This window comes from Cheilinus undulatus, linkage group 2, assembly GCF_018320785.1.
Source record: "Cheilinus undulatus linkage group 2, ASM1832078v1, whole genome shotgun sequence".
NCBI lineage: Eukaryota > Metazoa > Chordata > Actinopteri > Labriformes > Labridae > Cheilinus > Cheilinus undulatus.
The window spans coordinates 35,079,116-35,099,105 of NC_054866.1; the positions used below are offsets into that span (position 1 = coordinate 35,079,116).

Here is a 19,990-nt window from a genome sequence, read left to right on the forward strand (position 1 = left end):
AGGATAAAGATTTTTTTGTCATGAACAGTGCTTAACAAATTTATTAGACCACCACCCAAAGTAAGGTTTATTCCACAGCTGTCCTAAATTAACAGCATTGGTAATTACCAAAATCATTTTTTATGGGAAAGACATAAAGTGTTCTCACAGTGAGATCTGACCAAGAAAAAGGGTCTGGAGTACTGGAACTGATGGACTGGTCAAGTCAAAGTCAGGATTTGAATCCTTTTGAAGAAATTTGGGATTTAGTAGATTCAAAGATTGATGGCACAAAAGTTTTATCTAAAGCAAGTCTGTGGGAACAGCTAGAAACTATTTGGAACTCAATAACAAAAGAGACTGTGGAAAAGTACATAAAAAACAATGCCAGCAAGAATGCAAGCTGTTATCAAGGCCAAAGGAGGCCATACAAAATATGAAGTTTTTTGATTATTATATGTGAAAAAGGACTATTTAGTTGTTTCAGTTTGTTATTTACCCAATAAATATCGATAACATTTTTAGTTTTAAAACAAGTTTTTGAAAGATATCTAAAATATTTTTGTTTTTTTTCATTTTTATGACAGGTGGTCTAATAACTTTGTTAAGCACTGTATGTGAACAAATTTAATAAATCCTGGCATATTAAATGTCTTCTGTAAGTATGTGATAAAGTGATATTTATTGTAACAACCCCAACAAATATATACTCAAAAAAGAATGATTAATTAGAATTAATGTCAGATAAAATAAAATAACTCACTGGTAAAAATAAACCTTTTTAAGACTTTTTTGGCCTTAAATTTAAAACATCCAATGTAAGTCTTTTTTTTAAGAATCTGCAGGTTTTATGAAGAAAAAGTTTTATACTGCTGTCTTTTAACAGAGCATTGTTTCACTCTTGAATCTTTACTTTAAAGATGAGGCGGTTTCTGCAGTGTGCTGTTAGCTTCTTCACCTGGCACGTACCCAGATGAGTTTTTAAAGGGATATTTTGGTATCTTTGAAGTTGAGTTATGTAAGGTACTTGGCAATAGTAGTAGCATTAGCCACCAGAGATTTCAAAGAGCATTGCCCCGTCACGCAGAGATAGCTGGGGCCACCGGCCTTAAAAAAAACTAGACTATACAGAACTACAGATGGGTACAGTTGCTATGTGTAATTTAGCATGTTTCAGGTCAAAATTGGCCAAAAAACAATTATGGTTCATTTTACACTGTACTTAAAATTTAAGCTGTTTTATTTTTCACCTGGAATGCATCTGTTTGACCCTGTTTTGCAATGCAAGTTTCAGCTACATGTTCTTCCGCCTTCTTCCGTGAGTTATTTCAGCCCAGTTTTCCAGTTGACATATTGTTTTCATAAAGTAAACATAGCGTGTTGGCTGTAGCTTGCCATAAACTTACTTGGAAGACAAATTTCTATTCAGCTTTACTGGTCAGGGTTGTTTATTTCCAGTTTATCTGGCAGGGAACTCTGAATGGGGAGTGGTGCAGACTTCAGGCATCTGTGAACCACTATCCTTGATCAGAAATGTACTGAAGAAGTGTTGTAGATAGTTCTACTTCTGACAGCAATATCTCTCCCTTTTCGTGGGCATGGGCTCATAGTTAGCACACCAGCTTGGGAACTTAGGATCTCTCCTGCTCGCCAGTTTCCTTTAAAGTTTCTCTTCTCTCTCTTTTGGCCCACTAAATGTCCATCTGTAGAAGTTGCTCCTGTGTGTACTCAGGGTCATACGAGAATGCTCTCTTATCTAGAGTAAACAGCATGTCATGCCCTTGAATTTAAATGTCTCATTTATGGCTTTTTTGTTTGTTTGTTTGTTTTAGTATAGTTGTTGTTTTTATTGAATCTGCAAATCCAAACATCCAACATCCCAAAAACCTTTAATACAGCATACAAGTAAGACGACATTGTTTAAAGCCCATTTTTACCTACAACTTGAATAATTTCGTGTAGCAACTGTATTGCTGTATAGCCTAGCTTCCAGGCCAGTGCTCCCAGCATGGTCTCCTTACAGGTGCAACACACTCTGAAATCTCTTGAGGTTAATGTCAGTACTGCTGCCTCGTACCTTATATAACCCAACTTAAAAAGTACAAAACTATCCCATTTCAAAATTATTGTAAAGAGGTATTTTATCTTGTCACTGATGGTTTTGTTTGCTTTTTTTGGTCTTGAAGAGTTAGCAGTCGGTCTGTTTCATAACCAGCCAAAAAAGCCCTCTCAGGAGCTTTAAATGGATAACACTTATAAATGATAAGTTTCCTGACATTTAGTCAAAAATAGCAGATTTTGTCATTCCACTTTGGTTGCAGCCAAAAGAAACGTCTGCACATCACTAAAATGCACCCAGTTTTAGATGAACAGTTGTGACTGGCCTGACCTAAATCAGGTCAGACGGAAATCTGTCTGAATAGAGTGGGACCAGGCAGATCTGCTAAATAAAACATGAGTTAGCAGATAAGCTCATGGCAGCATTTCTTCTAAAATGTACAGTTTTGATTTTCTTTTGTAGGGCATGGTGCTGAGAAAGTTAACCAATTATCTGTTTGTGTGTCTTTGAAGGACGAAGTGGTGAAAGTGGAGAACACCAACAGTTACACCATCACAAACGTCTCACGCGACTCCTCTGGCAAATACAAATGCTCTCTTGTTGACAATCCAACAATGGAAGCAACTGAGGACATCATTGTTCAGTGTAAGCGACCAAAACGAGGATTATTTCCTTAGAAAACAGAAATTGCTATGATTTTGCAAAACACCAACAACATGTTCATTGTAATACCCTTTTTATTTAATTTGTCAGTTTGATGTTGAAAAGCATTTTCTAGAGAGAAAAACTGCTAATGCCTCTCTTTGCCAGCCTTCCTGTCATGCTGCGCTTTGTGTAGAAAAGAGTTGTGTCAACCGCTCTTCCTCTAATAAGCTGCTTCTGTAAGGCTGGCAGCCAAGAGCAAGGTTGTATGGTTAACAACAGTAAGGTTTCGACCTTTGTCAATCCTCTGAACCGTCCTTTCACCATCCTCTCCTCTCTTTTCAGACCTAGACATCAATTTAAGCCCCTCTGGAGATATTGTCAAGAGTGCTGGCGAGACCTTGGATCTAAATCTTCAGATTGATGCCTCCTCAGACTCAAAGACTTTCTGGACAAAGGTAAAAGCAACCCTTTTTTTTAACCAAGGTTGAAATAATGGAGAAAAGTTTATGGTGGTTATTGACAGTGCTAATATTCCTTTAATGTAACTCAGGATAATTTGAAACTGGACAAAGAGCCAAAGTTTAGCAAGCTGACGTATTCAGACTCTGGCCGCTACGAGTGTGAGGTGACAATGGATCTGCTTAGCCGAAAGGCTTCTTTTGAGCTGGCTGTTGAAGGTAAGGACCTAAAGGAAACTTAGAGATTTCTTGATTCATTATTATTTGCTTTGTTTCTATGAGTCAAAGAAAGAGGATCTCACTCCTGCTAGATGTAAATGACCAACAGACAGTTAGCTTACCTGAGTCTAAAGACTGGAAAAGGGAAAAAAGAAACAAAAAAAACAAGAGAAATGTGGCATTGATATCGTACACTAAGCAGCTAAAGACAACACAGGCTGAGGAGTGGTATACTATATGGGCAAAAGTATTCAGCCACTTTACCATTACACCTATAGGGACTGTAATGACATTGTATTCAAATACTTTAATATGTAGCTGGCCCTTTTTTTGCAGCTTTAACAGTGTCCACTCTTCTTGAGAGGATTTCCACATGATTTTGGATTGTTTCTGTGATTCATTCTGTAGAGCATTTATGAGGTCAGGCACTGATGTTGGACTAAAAGGCCTGGCTTGCAATTTCCATACCAGTTCATCCTAAAGGTGCTTGATGGGGTTGAGGTCAGGGCTCTGTGCAGGCCAGTCCAGTTATTTCACATCAGCCTCATCAAACCATGTCTCTATAGTCCATGCTTTTGGAGCACAGTCATGTTGGCATAGAAAAGGGCCTTCCTAAAAGTTTGACCTTCACTGGATCAAAAACCTGAAAAACAGCCCCATACCATTATCTCTTCTCCTCCAAACTTCACAGATGGCAATGCATCGTTCCCAGTGGAAGTTTGAAACTCTTCAGCTATGGAATCAGCAAAGCTATGTGACTTTTAGCAGTCAAAACCCCACTCCATGATTTTACATGGCCTTCCACTTTGTGGCTGAGTTGCTGTTATTCCTAAACGCTTCCACTTTCTAATAATATCACTTGCAGTTGACTGTGGAATATCCAGCAAGAATGAAATTCCACAAACCCTCTTATTGCAAAGGTAGCATCCATCACAGTAGCACGCCTCAAGTCCCTGAGCTCTTTAGAACGACCCATCTTCATAGATGAATGGAGACAGCATGGCTAGGTGTTCGACTTTATACACCTGTGGCTACTGTGACAATTCAGTCATTAGCAGGTGTGGCCAAATACTTTTGTCAATATAGTGTATCACTCTTCACAGGCAACTGAATAAAATGCAAGCATGATAAAATCATTTTCTCATTCAGATGTATCTGAAGAGTTACATCCTGTTGCAGGTGCCCCGGTTATCAAACATCTGACCAAACAGCTCGGTGGGGACGGCAAACACAAAGTCTTGATTTGTGAGGCTGAAGGTTCTCCAAAGCCGGCTGTTTCCTGGAGCATCAACGGCACCTCGGTATGAACACACATACTCTTACATTATTAACTCTTATGGTAATCACAAAAAAGCTAACACAAAGATGTTTAAGGTACCATATTTTAAATTTTACTGAATGGTCAAAAGTTTCACACTTTACTAAGCTGCATAAGATGCTTTTAGACCCCACAATGAAGACTTTCTAGATCAAATGTATTTCTGAAAGTCTCACCTTTACACACTCTGGCAGCTGAAATTAAATGCATGTAAGGTGTTGTGGAAAATTTCCTTACCAATATTTCCTAGAGGTATCATTACAACATTTTTTAAGTCATAATTCTTAAGTTTAGTCCTGGTGGATTTGGAAACACGCATGGTTACCGTAGTAACGGTGAGTTTAGTTTAAGACCACAGCAAACACGTCTTGAGCAGCTCCGTCAGAAACACAACAGAAGAGCAGCTGGTGTGTCTGTTTTTTGGTGCAGACAGAAAAACTTGTGATTTGATAAGCGAGTTGTGGAGGGAGTAATTGAGTAGTAGTAACGCTGGATTTCATGCTGCATCATGTCCTGTGAATCTCTTGAGCATAGGTAGGCAGTTTGAATCCCCTTGAGGGTAAGACAGATTAAAGTGCTAGCAATCAAATCTACTGTTTGGAGAGTATGGAGAGTAAATCTTTGAATACAGAAATGAAATACAAAAAATGGCCGATTGGCTGTGGATGTACATATCAATTATAAAAGCTACTACCTTGCTTACAATAGCCTTAACCAAAACAAAGAAAAACAAACTAAGTAATATGTAGATGTTTAAATAAGGCTCATAAGTAATTTGGTAAAACTGCAGAGTTTATCATCACATTTGAAAAAGGGTAGTAACAACTCTGCATGAATTGTTTCTCCATCAGAGATGATTATAGCAAAAATAAAAGATCAGCGCTCACAGTCCTACTCTTTTAATGAAGAGGTATTTAACAGCAGCTGAAAGAACTGAATGCATTTCAGCCCCAGGCTTTCCTCAGCTTCTCTTCACATTCATTATCAAAGATGATCACAGGAGGGTTTCGCCCATGTGCTTGTTAAATTGTGATTTCTGACTCACTTGACTGTAATGTCAGCCTCAAAAGTGACCACATATAAAGATTATTCCTGAAGTGCTTCTCCTAACAGCACATTAAAAACAGATACTAATTCAGTCAGATTCTTTGAAATGTTTCTGTCCTTTGCTAATAAATCCAAACTGGCTGTCACAGGCTACAATCACACTGCAGGATTAAATGCTTGACTCTGATCTCTTTGCTCTGGTATGACTTTTATTGTTTGGCTGTTCAGACGGTGGTAGAATTCCAAAAGATTAGCATCTGTATATGTATTGATTAAGTACCACATGTGAAAGTGGCCTGAATCTGATCTGAAAAGATCAGATTCAATGTGATCTGATTACACTGAGTAATCATCTGAGTTCTGAGTAAATCTGTTTACACTGAGTAACGTATGAGCAAAAAAAAAAAAAAAAAATCACATTTGGATGACTTTTAATTTCAGTTTGAACGTAGTCAAAGAAAGCTTCTGATGATGGTTGTCAGATGTAGGATATTAATAGACTCTTGCTTTAACAACCATGACGACCTTTTAAGAGGATCTGGATGTTGTGAATAAGGTTGTCAAGATGTAATCCTGATGATTTCTACAAGCAGATGGTTAATCGACGAACAATCACCCAACAGAAGGCTGTCAAAGAGTAGGATGGTATGGCTCAGGTGCCTTATTACATTTCATAGCTTTTTCAGTGGAAATGCAAATAATTGTACATTGCCTGAACCAAACCGCTTGGTGGAATTGTGGCTTAAATGGAACAAGGTTCTGAGAAGGTCAGCACAATATAATATTGTTCAATTCTACTGTCATTCATCTGGCAAATGGACAATCGATCTTAGCTTTTTCATTCAGAACAACACCATGATTCCCATCAGATTCAATAGTATTTAAAGGGTTCACAAGGATCCTTGAAAAGTCTTAAAAAGTCTTAAATTGGACATTTGAAATTTAAGGCCTTAAAAATTCTTGAATAACTCCTGAACTCTTGAATAAACATGCTTTTGAAGGAAACACTGATATAATATTCAGCAAATAAACCTTGTTGGGTTCTGGCTAGACTGAAATAACAACAACAAAGAGCCATAGTGATGCATAATTTACAAATAAGCTGGCTCTAAGAGCCGGTTTTTTATGTGAATGATGGGAGCAAGGTGCCATTTGAGAGCTGGTCTCCTTTTTCTGCTTGTTGTTTAATAGACATAGAAAAGTCATTTTGATAGCAAACGGAGAGCTGTTTGGGAGCCAAAAAAACTGGCTTATGTTACTAAACTGAAATGGCCTGAATCTCTACCGGCAATTCCCATCACTATGAACAAGATTGGACAGTGACTGCCTGTGAAAACACAAGCAAGATCAGGGCACCAAACTGTACTGAACCAGACAGCACCACCAAGTTACACTGTGTCATCGCCCTGACTTTTATCATGACGTAATCTGTGCATGAGGCAGATTTGTAAAATGGAAAAGTCCAACTTTGTCAGGTCTGTTTTCCCTGTGTATGCCAAAGCCTGTAAGTAGGTAATTGGACATTGTAGCTGGGACTACAAATCTGAAACAGGAACATTTTTTTATGCTGAAAATAAAACCCTAGCACAGATTATTTAAGTAGAATCTGTGTATGAAGATAACTGAACTACTGGACACTTGAAAACAATCCATTAGTGGAAAGGAACATCCCTGAGGTGTAGATATGATTGTTGAAATACACCAGTGCTGTTTTCCTCTGAATAACATCAGCAGTAAAGGTGTGACCAAACAAAGAGTCTGTTTGAGCGTCCTTCCCTCTGGATTCAGTGAGGAAACCAAACAAAGCGAGGTTTGTCGTTGCTTTGGTCCTGAGACAGTTCATGTTCTGCCTTTTGCCTCTCACCTTGTACTGTACGGAGAGTGAGCACTCCAGCTTATGTACATAGCTGCTCGCTCTTAAAGCGTTTCCCCCAGCTGTCGCTCTCCTGAACTTATCTAGTCCTACGTTTCCAGGCTCAGTGTTTGGAAAGACCAAGTTCCTTTATTTTCCCTCAGGCTCAAACTGTATTTTACAACAAAACAAGGACAAGGTCTGTCATTTCAACATACTTTTTTTCCCTCTTTTGTTTCCTTGGTTTACCTGTGTGTACACTTGGTATCAGATCCATTCAGTGAAGCAGTTTGAATTACATATGCACCTGAGGCTGTGTGTGGGATGGTTACAATTCTTTTCAGCCCTTTCAGTCCGTATCTAACCTCAAAAATAACCTCAAAACCTGAGCCTGTGTGCAATATTTAATCAGCTCCAAAGGTGCAGGGAACTCTTTCACCTTCGACAATGCATTATGGAGATAAAGCACATGACTACATTTCACTCAAAGTTTATTTATTCTCTCCTCATCGTGTCCTTTAAAGCTTATTCAGAGAGAATAATGCTGTGCTCAGTAATGGGTATTTACAAAAATGCCTCATCCTCTTGTGTATGTAGAGGATGTGAAAGGGGTGTTGGCAGTTTGTCTTTGTGTCTGAGGTTTTCCTCTGAGACTAGAACTGTCTACATCCCACAGGCACACTGACTTTGTCATGGAGAGGCTGAGTCACATCTCAGTCTAACGTCGCCCCCTAGTGGTGCTAATTATACTCTCTTTTAAGGCAGTGGCAGGTGTAAAAACTCAAGCTTGGTATGATTTGTCAAGGAATACTAATGTGCTTTTCTCTTGTGGTTCAGCTGGATGAGAGTCCCTTCGTCAACGGAAAAATTACACACAAGATCACGGTTGTGCCCAGTGCAAATCTGACTGTTTCTTGTACGGTGTCTAATGAGTTTGGTGTGGATACCAGAGCTATAAATGTGTCATCCTGTAAGTACACAACAAAGGTATTCATTCATTTAAACTTTTTAACTAACTTGGAGATTAACTGAAGATCAGAAGTGTAAAGAGACTTGCATGAATATGATCATTTAAAAAAAGCTTCAATAGACTTAACTTAGATTAACACTATTAAATTTAATCAACACACATGGCTCTATAAAGATCAGATGTTTCATCAATGTTATTCTCTTCTCTGCTTCATATTTTCCAAAAGCTGAGCTCCTTAATCTGCCTTTGTGGATGTTTTCCTCCTGTCCTCACTAGAGCTTTCTGTCTGCATGTTCACTCTACACAATGTTTAAATGCTTAAAGATAGTTAAACCCTCTATAACCACTTTATAAAGATGAAAACTTCTGTATGTTTATGGGGATTTAGTTTTGCTGTTAAACGGTGAGGGTTAAAGTCTTCACACTTGAGCACAAAATATCTAAATTTTACTTTTTTGTTTAAATTATGCATAGAAACTGCCCTTCACAGGTTGAAATCGTCTGCTTTTGAAATATGTTAATTTGTTCATGCTCAAACTCTTATTGTGTACTAAAGAATGCAGTTGTAGATCTGAACTACATTCAGATATTGGTATAAGCTAAAATTAATTATAAATAACTACATATCAGATACTTGCAAAAATCCAATATTGTGCATCCCTAAAAATAATGGCATGGATGTATTTCCAATTTCCTGCATCATAGACTTTTTGTGCTTTTATTTTTTTCCTCACACACATTTGCGACTCGCTGGAAATGGCTTTGCGATCCACTTTGGGGTCCTGACCCACTAGTTGAGAACCACTCTTCTACATGACCAGTCGTCATTGTTTCACACTGAGGTGGCTTGTTGTAAGTCTACTTTGTAGGGTTATGACATTATTGATAATAATAAAATCTATAAAGACATATAGACTGAATGATGTTGTGGCTGATAAGGGACAGTAGAAATGGGGGAGCAGACGTGCCTTATCCTCCCTCCTTCCCACCACTGTCCATGACGTTTTAAAGGCATTTTTGACGTTCCAGGGCAGGTAAACCTCAGCTGAAACTCTGGGGTTAAGTTACTATATAAATAAAGCTACAGTAAAGTAGAAAATTTATTCAGTTAAACATCAGGATATTGAATTATCTAATATTTATATATTCAATAACAATAAATTATACATGAGCATAAACTTCTTTTTTTAAAGATGTATATTTTAGGATTTTTTAAGCCTTTATTGATAGAGGAAGACAGTGGATAAAATTGGAAATAGGGATGAAAGACATACAGTAATAGTGCCACAGGCCGGACTCAAAACCAGGTTGCCTGCCTACAGGAGTGCACCTTAAACCACTAGGCCATCTATGCCCATAAACTTCTTTTTGATCAAAAAATAGTTCATAGAAGAAAAAGACACACATTCTGAAAACAATAACTACAATAATATTTTAAAAAGGATATGATATTTAAACTTCAGTAATAACAAATAAAACTTTTGAGGTATAAAAAGGTTCTGTTGGGTTGGAAGTGAGTGAAGGTCTGACCCTGGGCTTCTGCCAAATCAGTGTCGAAATGTTATCGGTGCATGCACCTCGCTCTTTGTGCACAGTGTGTTGGAAGCATGCAGTGTTAACATTCATTCTCTGCTCTCTGTGCTTACTCATTCCTGCGTGTGTGAGACTGTATTTCACCTCTTTCCTTCCTCTTTTGGTGTATGTATGTTGGGATGCTGGGTTCAGTCTGTTTCCTCTCTGAACTTCTTGCATGCGTAAGTAGAATAGAAGTAGAGCAGTCACTGTTTATTTTTTTCTTTCGGTTGGACGTTAATTTTTATTTTATATCTGATTTCAGTAATTGAGGAGGTGAGAATGGATAAACAAGGTAAGTTCTAGTGGATTTTTTGCTTGTAAGAAACAGTGGTGGGGGGGTGAGTAAAAAATGTTTGGCACTGAATAAGGATCTTAATGAAATATTCAACATCACCATGAACTTTACAGGTCGATCTTTGGACAGTGTGTTTTTATTAATAAAAGGCAGATGTAAGAGGAATGGAGCTACCAGCATCCTGACTAAATGTCCACATTGTCCATAATCCCATTGGCTGATGAAACGAGTCATAACCAAAAACAGATTTGTCATTAAACTCAGTGGGTCATAACCATGTACAGTGCGGATGTGGTCACTCATCAATGCATTTATTGCTCTAAATTCAGCTTCTTTGTTTGCACATGCATCCAGGCTGGAGTTTAATACTTAAACATGTAAGCAAATCACTGATGCTTCACTTTTGTTTCTGTTACAGACACAGCAGACGACAGCGACAAAACTAAGCTGGTGGTTGGAGTTGTTGTCGGTCTCCTTGTTGCCGCCATTGTTATAGGCGTTTCGTACTTGGTCTACTCGAAGAAATCCAAGTAAGAAATCAACACTTGACCTTTAAAAATAGTACAGTTGATTTGTACTGACTGGGGGTTTGATTAAAAAAAGGATTTTGCAGCTTTTGCACCTACTGAAATGAGTCACAAAGGCAGTGTCTAATTCACACAATACACACACAGAGGGTTAAATGCATTTGTAAATGCATAAACAGCATTATATGCATTGTTGCTGATGGTGCATATTTAAGTCAGCCATTAACCTTTTTTGTTTTTAGAAAAATTAGCTGTTTTTTATTCAAATGAGTTTCATTGCAAAAAGTGTCTAATTTGCAAGCAACAGTGCTAACAGCCACATGTAATAAGAATGAAATGCTCATGGTCTTGGATGCATTATTTTGAAGAGTTGTCACATGAAAACTTCCAAGGTATCAGGAAAAAATTCTGCCTCTGTATGAGATACAAATAAATTTTGCTCAAAGTCTGTAAATACTTAGCAAACACGGCCTTTCTTAATCCAACCAGTGGTTAAATCAATCTGAAACTTAACACTTCATCCACATCTGTGGGGAGGTCTGGACCTGACGCATGTTTTTTTCTCCCCCCCTCAAGTTGTCCTTGCTTGCTTTACTCATGGAGGAAGCTTTGTTTTTAAATCGTGAAATAGATGTAACATTTGCAGGATAAGATGCTGGTAGCTTCTCTCCACACCCAGGTTAAAAACAAGAGCAGACTGCAAGGAGTAAAACAGTTGTATTGTTTGAGCTGAATATTATAAGCAGTGCATGGTTGGTGAATTAGACCTTGAGATGAATTAGATGAAGCAAATAATGCACATTTTTGGAGATATTAGCAGCTGCAATCAATACAGTCTTAGATGCTTCAATTCACAAATTCAGTACTTACTGTGGGCTTGATGAGCTTACATGGCCTGATTTGTGCAGTTTTGGCTGCAGCATAAGAAAAAAGCTTTATTCATCTGGGCCTTCTCACAGATTTATGTACTATCTCCTACAATAAAACAATTCTGACTATGTCTGTGAGCTACTGTACAAGGTTTCCAGTACATGGGCAATACTTGGGTGTGCCACCCAGTTATATTTTCTGACCATTTCTCTTTTGATGTTTTTTTTTTTGCTTTGTATGTGATCACAATCTTGGTACACTAGAGAGACATTAACTAATGCGCACCTCCTTTCAATGCACAGGCTGAGAAGCTACATCTCAGGTTAAAAAGGAGGCTTTGTATGCTTTTTTACATCAAGTCGTTGCTGCTGATGTTACCCTGTACTCCTGGTTGCAATATGCTACCTCATCAACAATAAACTTTCTAAAAGGACTATTGAGTGAAACATTTCAAAGGCTGCTATCTCATGTTATCTTACTGTCTTATTCTGCACTCTGCTGATAAGTGCTATTGAAATAGCAGAAACACCAAAAATTCGATGCACAAAATGAGGCAGGGCATGATTGCCATCCCTAGTGCCAAACTACATTATCATTATGTGAGGAAAACTGCTGTTTAAAACACCTACACAATTCATTTTCACTTAAACTCTCTTATTCAACTAAACAATAAATACTCCTGCATGAACCGTGCCTGCCTCCATTTTAAATCTGAATTCTTTGCTGAACAGGCAATACTTTTCTATCACATCCCCTGTGTTTATATAATCATCGCCAAGATTCTCAAGTACACACAGAGGACAGTACATCTGCTTTATCACATGCCAAGAAAACTTAAGATGCATGAATACAAAACATTTAAGCACAGTCTAACTTTATTTCACATGACCTTTATTTTAAGACGGCAAGAATGAGTTTATTATGTGGGGAAGCACACTTACCAGCTTTCTTACGCAGAGTCAGATGAGAAGTTTGGTACCACACTCCTGCATATCTGAAACATAAGAAATGCATTAGCAAATGGAAAAAAAAGTTATCACTTTAGTCTCTATGTACCTCAGATTATAGCTTGGTTACATGCACTGACTTCCCAGGACATGCAGTTGCTTTTCTGTAATTCCATACCTTTCTCCTACCAGAAATAATCATTTTTACAACTTTGTAACTGCACAGATTAAATGAACATCATGCAATGTGCTGTGAAGAGATCTTTAAAGGCACCTGTAAGCAGAATTTTGTTGCCTCTTGACATAGCCAGGATGATCTCCCCCTGTTTTCAGTGTTAGGCTAAGCTGATCGAGTGCAGCTCCTCATTTGACAAATATGAGATTGATCTTCTCATCTAACCTTGGGTTACTTCTTTAACAAAATTAGCAAACAATTTAGCAAATTAGATCTTGTGCTTGGCCCCTTTTGTCTGCCTGGTAATCAAACCTGCATTTGCCAAATTAGGGGAATTAGCTCCTCATTGTTGAAAAACACAACCTGCTATTGATGCTTCCATTTAGTCAAGGTGGAGCGTGTGTATTCCAGATTATTCTGCACATATGAAGTCAAAACACAGCTTCTTTTTACACATGTGAAGAACTCTTAACCTCAGGGTGCAGGTACAGAAGACCCAGGATGAGGACAAAAAAACATGACATCCTTTGGACCACTGAACATTCAGCTGCTTAATAAGCTCTGATCATATAGCATGTATGTAGTAATCTGCACTTCACTGACCTTGCTTGTTGACATTCCTCACATGTTATCATGTGCTACTTAATGATGGACCTTGGTGATGTATTTTATTGATTTTATGTTATGTACTCTCCTAAGTAGATGTGGACATCTTTTGTAATTTATATTTTTACGCTCTTGGTGCTAGAAAGATTCCCATGGAGGAAATAAAGCTTTCATTTATGCGTTCTTATTACAGTAACTGAGAATAATGTCACTATGTTTGGTTTAACAGACAAGGAAGCTGGAAGACTGGTGAAAAGGAGGATGGCTCTTCAGAGGAGGAGAAGAAACTGGAGGAGAAAGTGGAAGAAAACAGTCAAAAAGCTGAGGTGTAAAGAAGAAGCCGCCACCTTTGGGAATGTGAAAGGTATAAAAAGAAGGCATTCACTTCTTATACTTAAATAAAGTAAATAAACTTCTTTTGATTAACATTTGTTCTTGTAATTATCTTTTTCCAGTGAAAACATGGAACTTTTGCACATTTCTCTTCACCTCTGTCTACGGAGAAAAAAAAAAATCAAGTGTACATTGGGATGAAGACGGTTTGGATTTGGTTTCAGGGAGAATTTTACTAAAAAAGCATATCCAGACAACCCCCCCACCCACCCATGCCCCTCACCTTCATTCCTTAAAAAAGAAAAATGAATGGAAACTGTATGTTAAATACATAACTTGTCTGCACTACTGATACATGTGTAAACCTGTCTACTATTAGGATTCATGTTTGTTAGAATGGACTTTGGGAAAGCGAGAAAATGAGGATTTTTGTTGGTTTTGTTAGCTATTGAAGGTAAAATTACTTCTAGACCAGTTGCCTTTACTGTAAGGATGTGTAGGCCGTCATTAGTCTGACTCTTAAACATCAACACGGTTACATTGTTCATGTCAAAACAAGCTCTGCCTTCGACATCATCGTACTCAATCTGTTTTATTTTCGATTTCGTTCACTGAGGCATTATAAATGAGAAGATTTCCAGAAAGGGCTATGGGTATTTTGTGATACTCGGCGGTAGTTATAGACGGTTCTATGATTTACACGTTACAGGAAGTAGCTGATGTGCCACAGAGTCCTTTGGTGTTACATGACTTTTGTTGTTTTGTTCATTTTTATGATCGTGTGTACCTCTTTTTCAAAAAAGTGACCAGGAGGGGATAAAATTCTGTTTTCAAATGTACTGTACAGTCATCATAACCACTGTATAACACAAGCAGGTAGATTATTGAGAGAATGTGAAGCATTACTCATTCTGCTGTGGCTGCACACATAACCTCATCGTTTGTAACCATGCTTTTCTAAAGCTAAAGGCATAGCTCCTGATTTTTTATCGTGAATTCTCCACCAGTGTTGCGGTATGATTGTTTATTGTGCTTAATTTTGTAAACCACAACAAAGAGAAGACAAGGAGTCTGTCTCAAAGTAGCCGTCATATGTTTGCCTTCTTTTGAAAATCTACCTGTACGAACGTCAGTTTGTGATGTGCACTAGCGTTCATATTTTCATGTCAGATTTGTGTAGAATACGAGAGAATACGCGCAGCTGTACATGTCACATTATTGGTCCTTCAGGAGCATTTACTACATTTTGAAAAATGGATCAAGACCAGGATATAATTGTGAAGTATGTGATTTTAGTTTTCTGTTCTTTTTTTTTTTGCTATTTATATTGTGCAAGTTAAAAAAAAACATCCTGGTAGGCAAATTCAATAATCATACCTTGGATTTAAATATTTGGCAAATTGCTTGCAGACTTAACCGAGCTATAAATAAGTTGTGAGTCATGAGTAGGTTGCTCAGCGTCTGGTTGAATATAGATTCAGCATGTGATAATCTCAGACCTCTAAGCTGCTGTTTGTTGCCTACATTGTTTCAAATCCATCAAAATTGGAAGAATGACCAAAGAAAGTGAACATTGCCATGCAAGTATTGTAAATAACTGATGTTTGTTTTTGTACTTTTGTTTAAAATAAAGTGTACATTTGGAAAAGCCACTGAGCTTTATGTTGTCTTTATCAAACAGTTTTTCAGAATTAAGAAGAGGAGGTTTAAAGGCGCAAAAAAAAAATTCAAAATTAAAATCTCAGAAATATTTTACTACTAATAATAATAATCTTTTAAAAGTTTTTAAAAACAAAGTTAAAACATTCTATAAAAGAAAAGTAATAATAAAAATAAAGTTAAACAAAAAACAGGTCATAAGATCAAAATCAAAGTGAAGAGTAAAATTCAAATATTAAGGCATAAAATTCAACAAAAAAGAAAAAAGTTGTTTAAAGAAATACAAAAAGACAAGAATCTCGGAAGTCAAAAATCAGGCTTTCTAATAAAAGTTTATTTAAAGAAGTTTAAAAGATATTACTGGCTCACCTGATCTGATTTCCTTGGGCAGGTTGTTCCAGTTTTGGGGCTCTCAAATGTCCCCTTTTGTCTTCAGTCTGGTATTGGGAACGACCAGAAGACCTGAATTTGAGCATCTCTACGTACATGTCAGCTCATATGGTACTAAAACGTCAGAGATATAGCTGGGAGCAAGGCCATTATGAGCTTTAAAAGGCATCACTAAAATCTTAAAATCAATTCTAAAATTATAATGGGAACCAGTTTAAAGATGCTGAGACAGGAGTGATGTGATCATACTTTCTGGTTAAAACCCTAGCAGAAGTCGATTTATTGATTTCTGACTCAGGCAGGTAAAAAGACTTGCAGTAATCAAGGCAAGAAGAGATTCAAGCATCTTAAATAGTCTCTGCGTCATTAAAAGGCGAATCAGATCGAATTTTAGAAATATTTCGCCGGTCCTGTAACGGTGTCAGATGGGTCGCTCTGCCTGGTGAACATGGCAACTGGATTGTTGTCCAAGGACTCTGGTGGATTTGTCTGGTTCCAATAAAAACAGTTCTTGATTTTCCAATTGATATCGAATGAATGTCTCAAAACATCGACATTATGTGACTGTGGGCTCCCAGTGATGAAGTGATGGACGTACGGAAAAAGGAAAAATGAAAACTCTGCTTTACAAAAAGCTAGCACAAAGGCTACGAAAAGATTAAAGGATTTTGTGCTGGATAAGAAAATAAATAGAGTTACAGGATCCCATTGTTATATTGAATCCGGCACAAACTTGGAGGAAAAATTTGAGCCTAGGAGGCCGAAGAGGAACTCAACAGAGCCCTTCTCATGAACACCTTCAGTTGAACTGCCCGCGTGTTCTAACACGGCTTCTTTTTAAGAAGGAAAAGGGAGGGGTTTGTATCCTAAGCCCTCCTCTCGATCGCCACTCTCCACCAAGTTAGTAACTTAATGAGATAATGCAGAACATAAATGGTTTACAAGACTCTAGAATAAAATCAATAAACTACCACAAAGTAAACATGACACAACATGGTGAAATGATCATACACAATGTTAAAACCGAACATTTCTTCTCTAATTACAGATTCTCTTGAAGAGCTGTAATAACCGAGACGACCATTGGATGTCACTGTGGTTCCATGAAAGATTTTCAGTCTCTGGATATCAGTGAAGTCTGTACATCTAGATTAGATTCTAAATTTCATAAATCCAGAACCAAAAGTCTCAGAGAAATAAGAAAAACACTGTTGTGTTACTGATGAACAGACTCGGAACGATATCAACACTTCTTGTTTAAAAACATGATGTTTCATGGAGTTAAAAAACTTTCAGCTCCACAACCTTAAGGAAATTTTATGGCTTTTGTCTGGTTTGTTACTGTCAACCACAGGGCCTTGCAGGGGAGAAGTCTCTGATTTATGAGACATGGTGCAGAGCTTTTACAGCTTTTAGGAAGGCAGCATTTAGTCTGAGAGGGTTCAACATTTGGGTCGACCAATCGAAAGATTCCGATTTTAAGGTGTTTATCTCTCTTGGAAGCTGTCTTTCATCATTGTGTCAGTTTTAGTGTCTTAATGCCTGGGAAACTCCAAAGACAGGAATGGTTTATAAACATAGGTAGGATTTAGGAAGGAGAAAGGGCCTCTCCTTCCTTGTAGCTGTGGGGTTTACAACTTCCGTTATCTTTCCTCCTTAGAGGGTGTGATATCAGCAGACTTAGGTTTTGATTCCACTACATATATTTGATTCTCATTACAAAATTTAGGAGCAAAAAAACTGTTGCATTAATGCTAAGAGAATGATTTCCTCTTATTAAAAACATAGGGTTAATCAAGACTAGGGCTGTCAGCACTAATGCATTAATTGTGATGAAATTAAGCTCTATAACTGGTTCCCCACTGCTCCTTCATGTATCATTTCACTAAAATGAAATAAAATACATATCCACATAAAAAATATACTAATTCTATGAACCAGTTCAGAAAAGAAATCTGAAACATGGTTGTAAGGAGAGGCATCTTACTGAAGACAACAGACATACACTATACTGCCAAAAGTATTCACTCACCCATCCAAATAATTGAAATCAGATGTTCCAATCACTTCCATGGCCACAGGTGTATAAAATCAAGCACCTAGGCATGAGGACTGTTTCTACAAATATTTGTGAAAGAATGGGTCGCTCCCAGGAGCTCTGTGAATTCCAGCGTGGTACTGTGATAGGATGCCACCCGTCCAACAAGTCCAGTCTTGAAATTTCCTTGCTCCTAAATATTCCACAGTCAACTGTCAGTGGTGTTTTAACAACGTGGAAGCGGATGCTGAGGCACATAGTGCACAGAGGTCGCAAACTTTCTGCAGAGTCAGTCACTACAGACCTCCAAACTTCATGTGGCCTTCAGATTAGCTCAAGAACAGTGCATAGAGAGCTTCATGGAATGGGTTTCCATGGCCGAGCAGCTGCATCCATCCATACATCACCAAGTGCAATGCAAAGCGTCAGGTGCAGTGGCATAAAGCATGCCGCCACAGGACTCTAGACCAGTGGAGACACATTCTCTGGAGTGATGAATCATGCTCCTCCATCTGACAATCTGATGGACATGTCTGGGTTTGGCGGTTGCCAGGAGAACGGTACTTTTCTGACTGCACTGTGCCAAGTGTAAAGTTTGGTGGAGGGGGGATTATGGTGTGGGGTTGTTTTTCAGGAGCTGGGCTTGGCTCCTTAGTTCCAGTGAAAGGAACTCTGAATGCTTCAGCATACCAAGACATTTTGGACAATTCCATGCTCCCAACTTTGTGGGAACAGTTTTGGGGATGGCCCCTTCCTGTTCCAACATGACTGTGAACTGGTGCACAAAGCAAGGTCCATAAAGACATGGATGAGAGAGTTTGGTGTGGATGAACTAGACTGGCCTGCACAGAGTCCTGACCTCAACCCGATAGAACAACTTTGGGATGAATTAGAGCGGAGACTGAGAGCCAGGCCTTCTCGTCCAACATCTGTGTGTGACCTCACAAATGCGCCTCTGGAAGAATGGTCAAAAATTCCCATAAATACACTCCTAAACCTTGTGGAAAGCCTTTCCAGAAGAGTTGAAGCTGTTATGGCTGCAACGGGTGGACCAACGTCATATTAAACCCTATGGATTAAGAATGGGATGACACTTAATTTCATATGCGAGTCAAGGCAGGTGAGCAAATACTTTTGGCAATATAGTGCACATAAATTCGTGCACACATGTACATCTGTAATCTACAACCCTGAACATGTTCAAGTGACAATGTACAAGTGGTGATCCGAAAAAGCGTTGTGCTCCACCTATGTCTGTTGCCTACTATCTTTTTCTAACTGAGGTGTGAATTTTCTTTTAAACTGAGCTCCATAAGGTGTAGGTATGATACAGTAAACCAAAGTTTCTTTTTGTGAATGAATTTCACACAGTGAGAGAGAAAATATGTTTATAAGTGCCGATGCCCTCTGGCCTCTTGATGCTCCAGGCACCCAAAGTGCTTTGTATGTAGCTCTCAGAGCAATGATTTTATAGCACAGCTGTTCCAAACATCCTAGTTAAACTTTGGATGCTTACATTATTTTACTCTGCACATTTCATCCTCATCTGCATGCAGCACAAAGAAACGCAGTAAGTTTCTACATTTTGAGCAAATAGGGGAGAACGGGGTCAGTTTTCACACTAGTTGTAACACTCATTACCACCAGAGGGCGCAGTCTCCCAAAAGTTGATATGAAAATTTCAAGAGTTGGGATCAGAGATCATCTTCATAGTCTTCTCTGGAGTAGGACAGCTGAATTTGAGGTAAGACGACTTGTGTTTTTCATGTCAACCTGTTAATATTCAGCTCCTCTGTATTTTTCTTGTAGGCTTTTACACAATGGGTTTATAACAAACGGTTGTTACCCTTCAAAAGTTTGAAGGAAATCTATAATTCAGATTGTTGTTAGCTAGCTAACTTGTTAGACGGTCCTTGTCCTTGATGCTGGCAATAAAGTCCAGTTAAGTTTGGTTGTCACATTGTCTTTGGGGTTGGTTGTCACAGCTGTTCTGGGGAGGTATGGGGTAAGTGTTATGGGCACACAAGC

The 19,990-nt window shown here is 38.2% G+C and overlaps 1 protein-coding gene across 2 annotated transcripts in view; it reads left to right on the forward strand.

The window, feature by feature from the left end:
• The window catches only part of LOC121517789 (CD166 antigen homolog A-like), a 54,674-nt gene extending 39,154 nt beyond the window's left edge, over positions 1–15,520 (forward strand). The window contains exons 8-16 of one of the 2 annotated variants that reach the window (XM_041799825.1): positions 2,551–2,683; positions 3,026–3,138; positions 3,234–3,360; positions 4,540–4,661; positions 8,415–8,547; positions 10,385–10,414; positions 10,836–10,947; positions 13,772–13,906; positions 13,998–15,520. In XM_041799825.1, the coding sequence (XP_041655759.1) occupies positions 2,551–2,683; positions 3,026–3,138; positions 3,234–3,360; positions 4,540–4,661; positions 8,415–8,547; positions 10,385–10,414; positions 10,836–10,947; positions 13,772–13,874 (873 nt within the window). In that variant the 3' untranslated portion in view covers positions 13,875–13,906; positions 13,998–15,520. The remainder of the gene's footprint in view (positions 1–2,550; positions 2,684–3,025; positions 3,139–3,233; positions 3,361–4,539; positions 4,662–8,414; positions 8,548–10,384; positions 10,415–10,835; positions 10,948–13,771; positions 13,907–13,997) is intronic. The other variant, XM_041799833.1, reaches the window with a different exon arrangement.
• Positions 15,521–19,990: the final 4,470 nt, after the last annotated feature.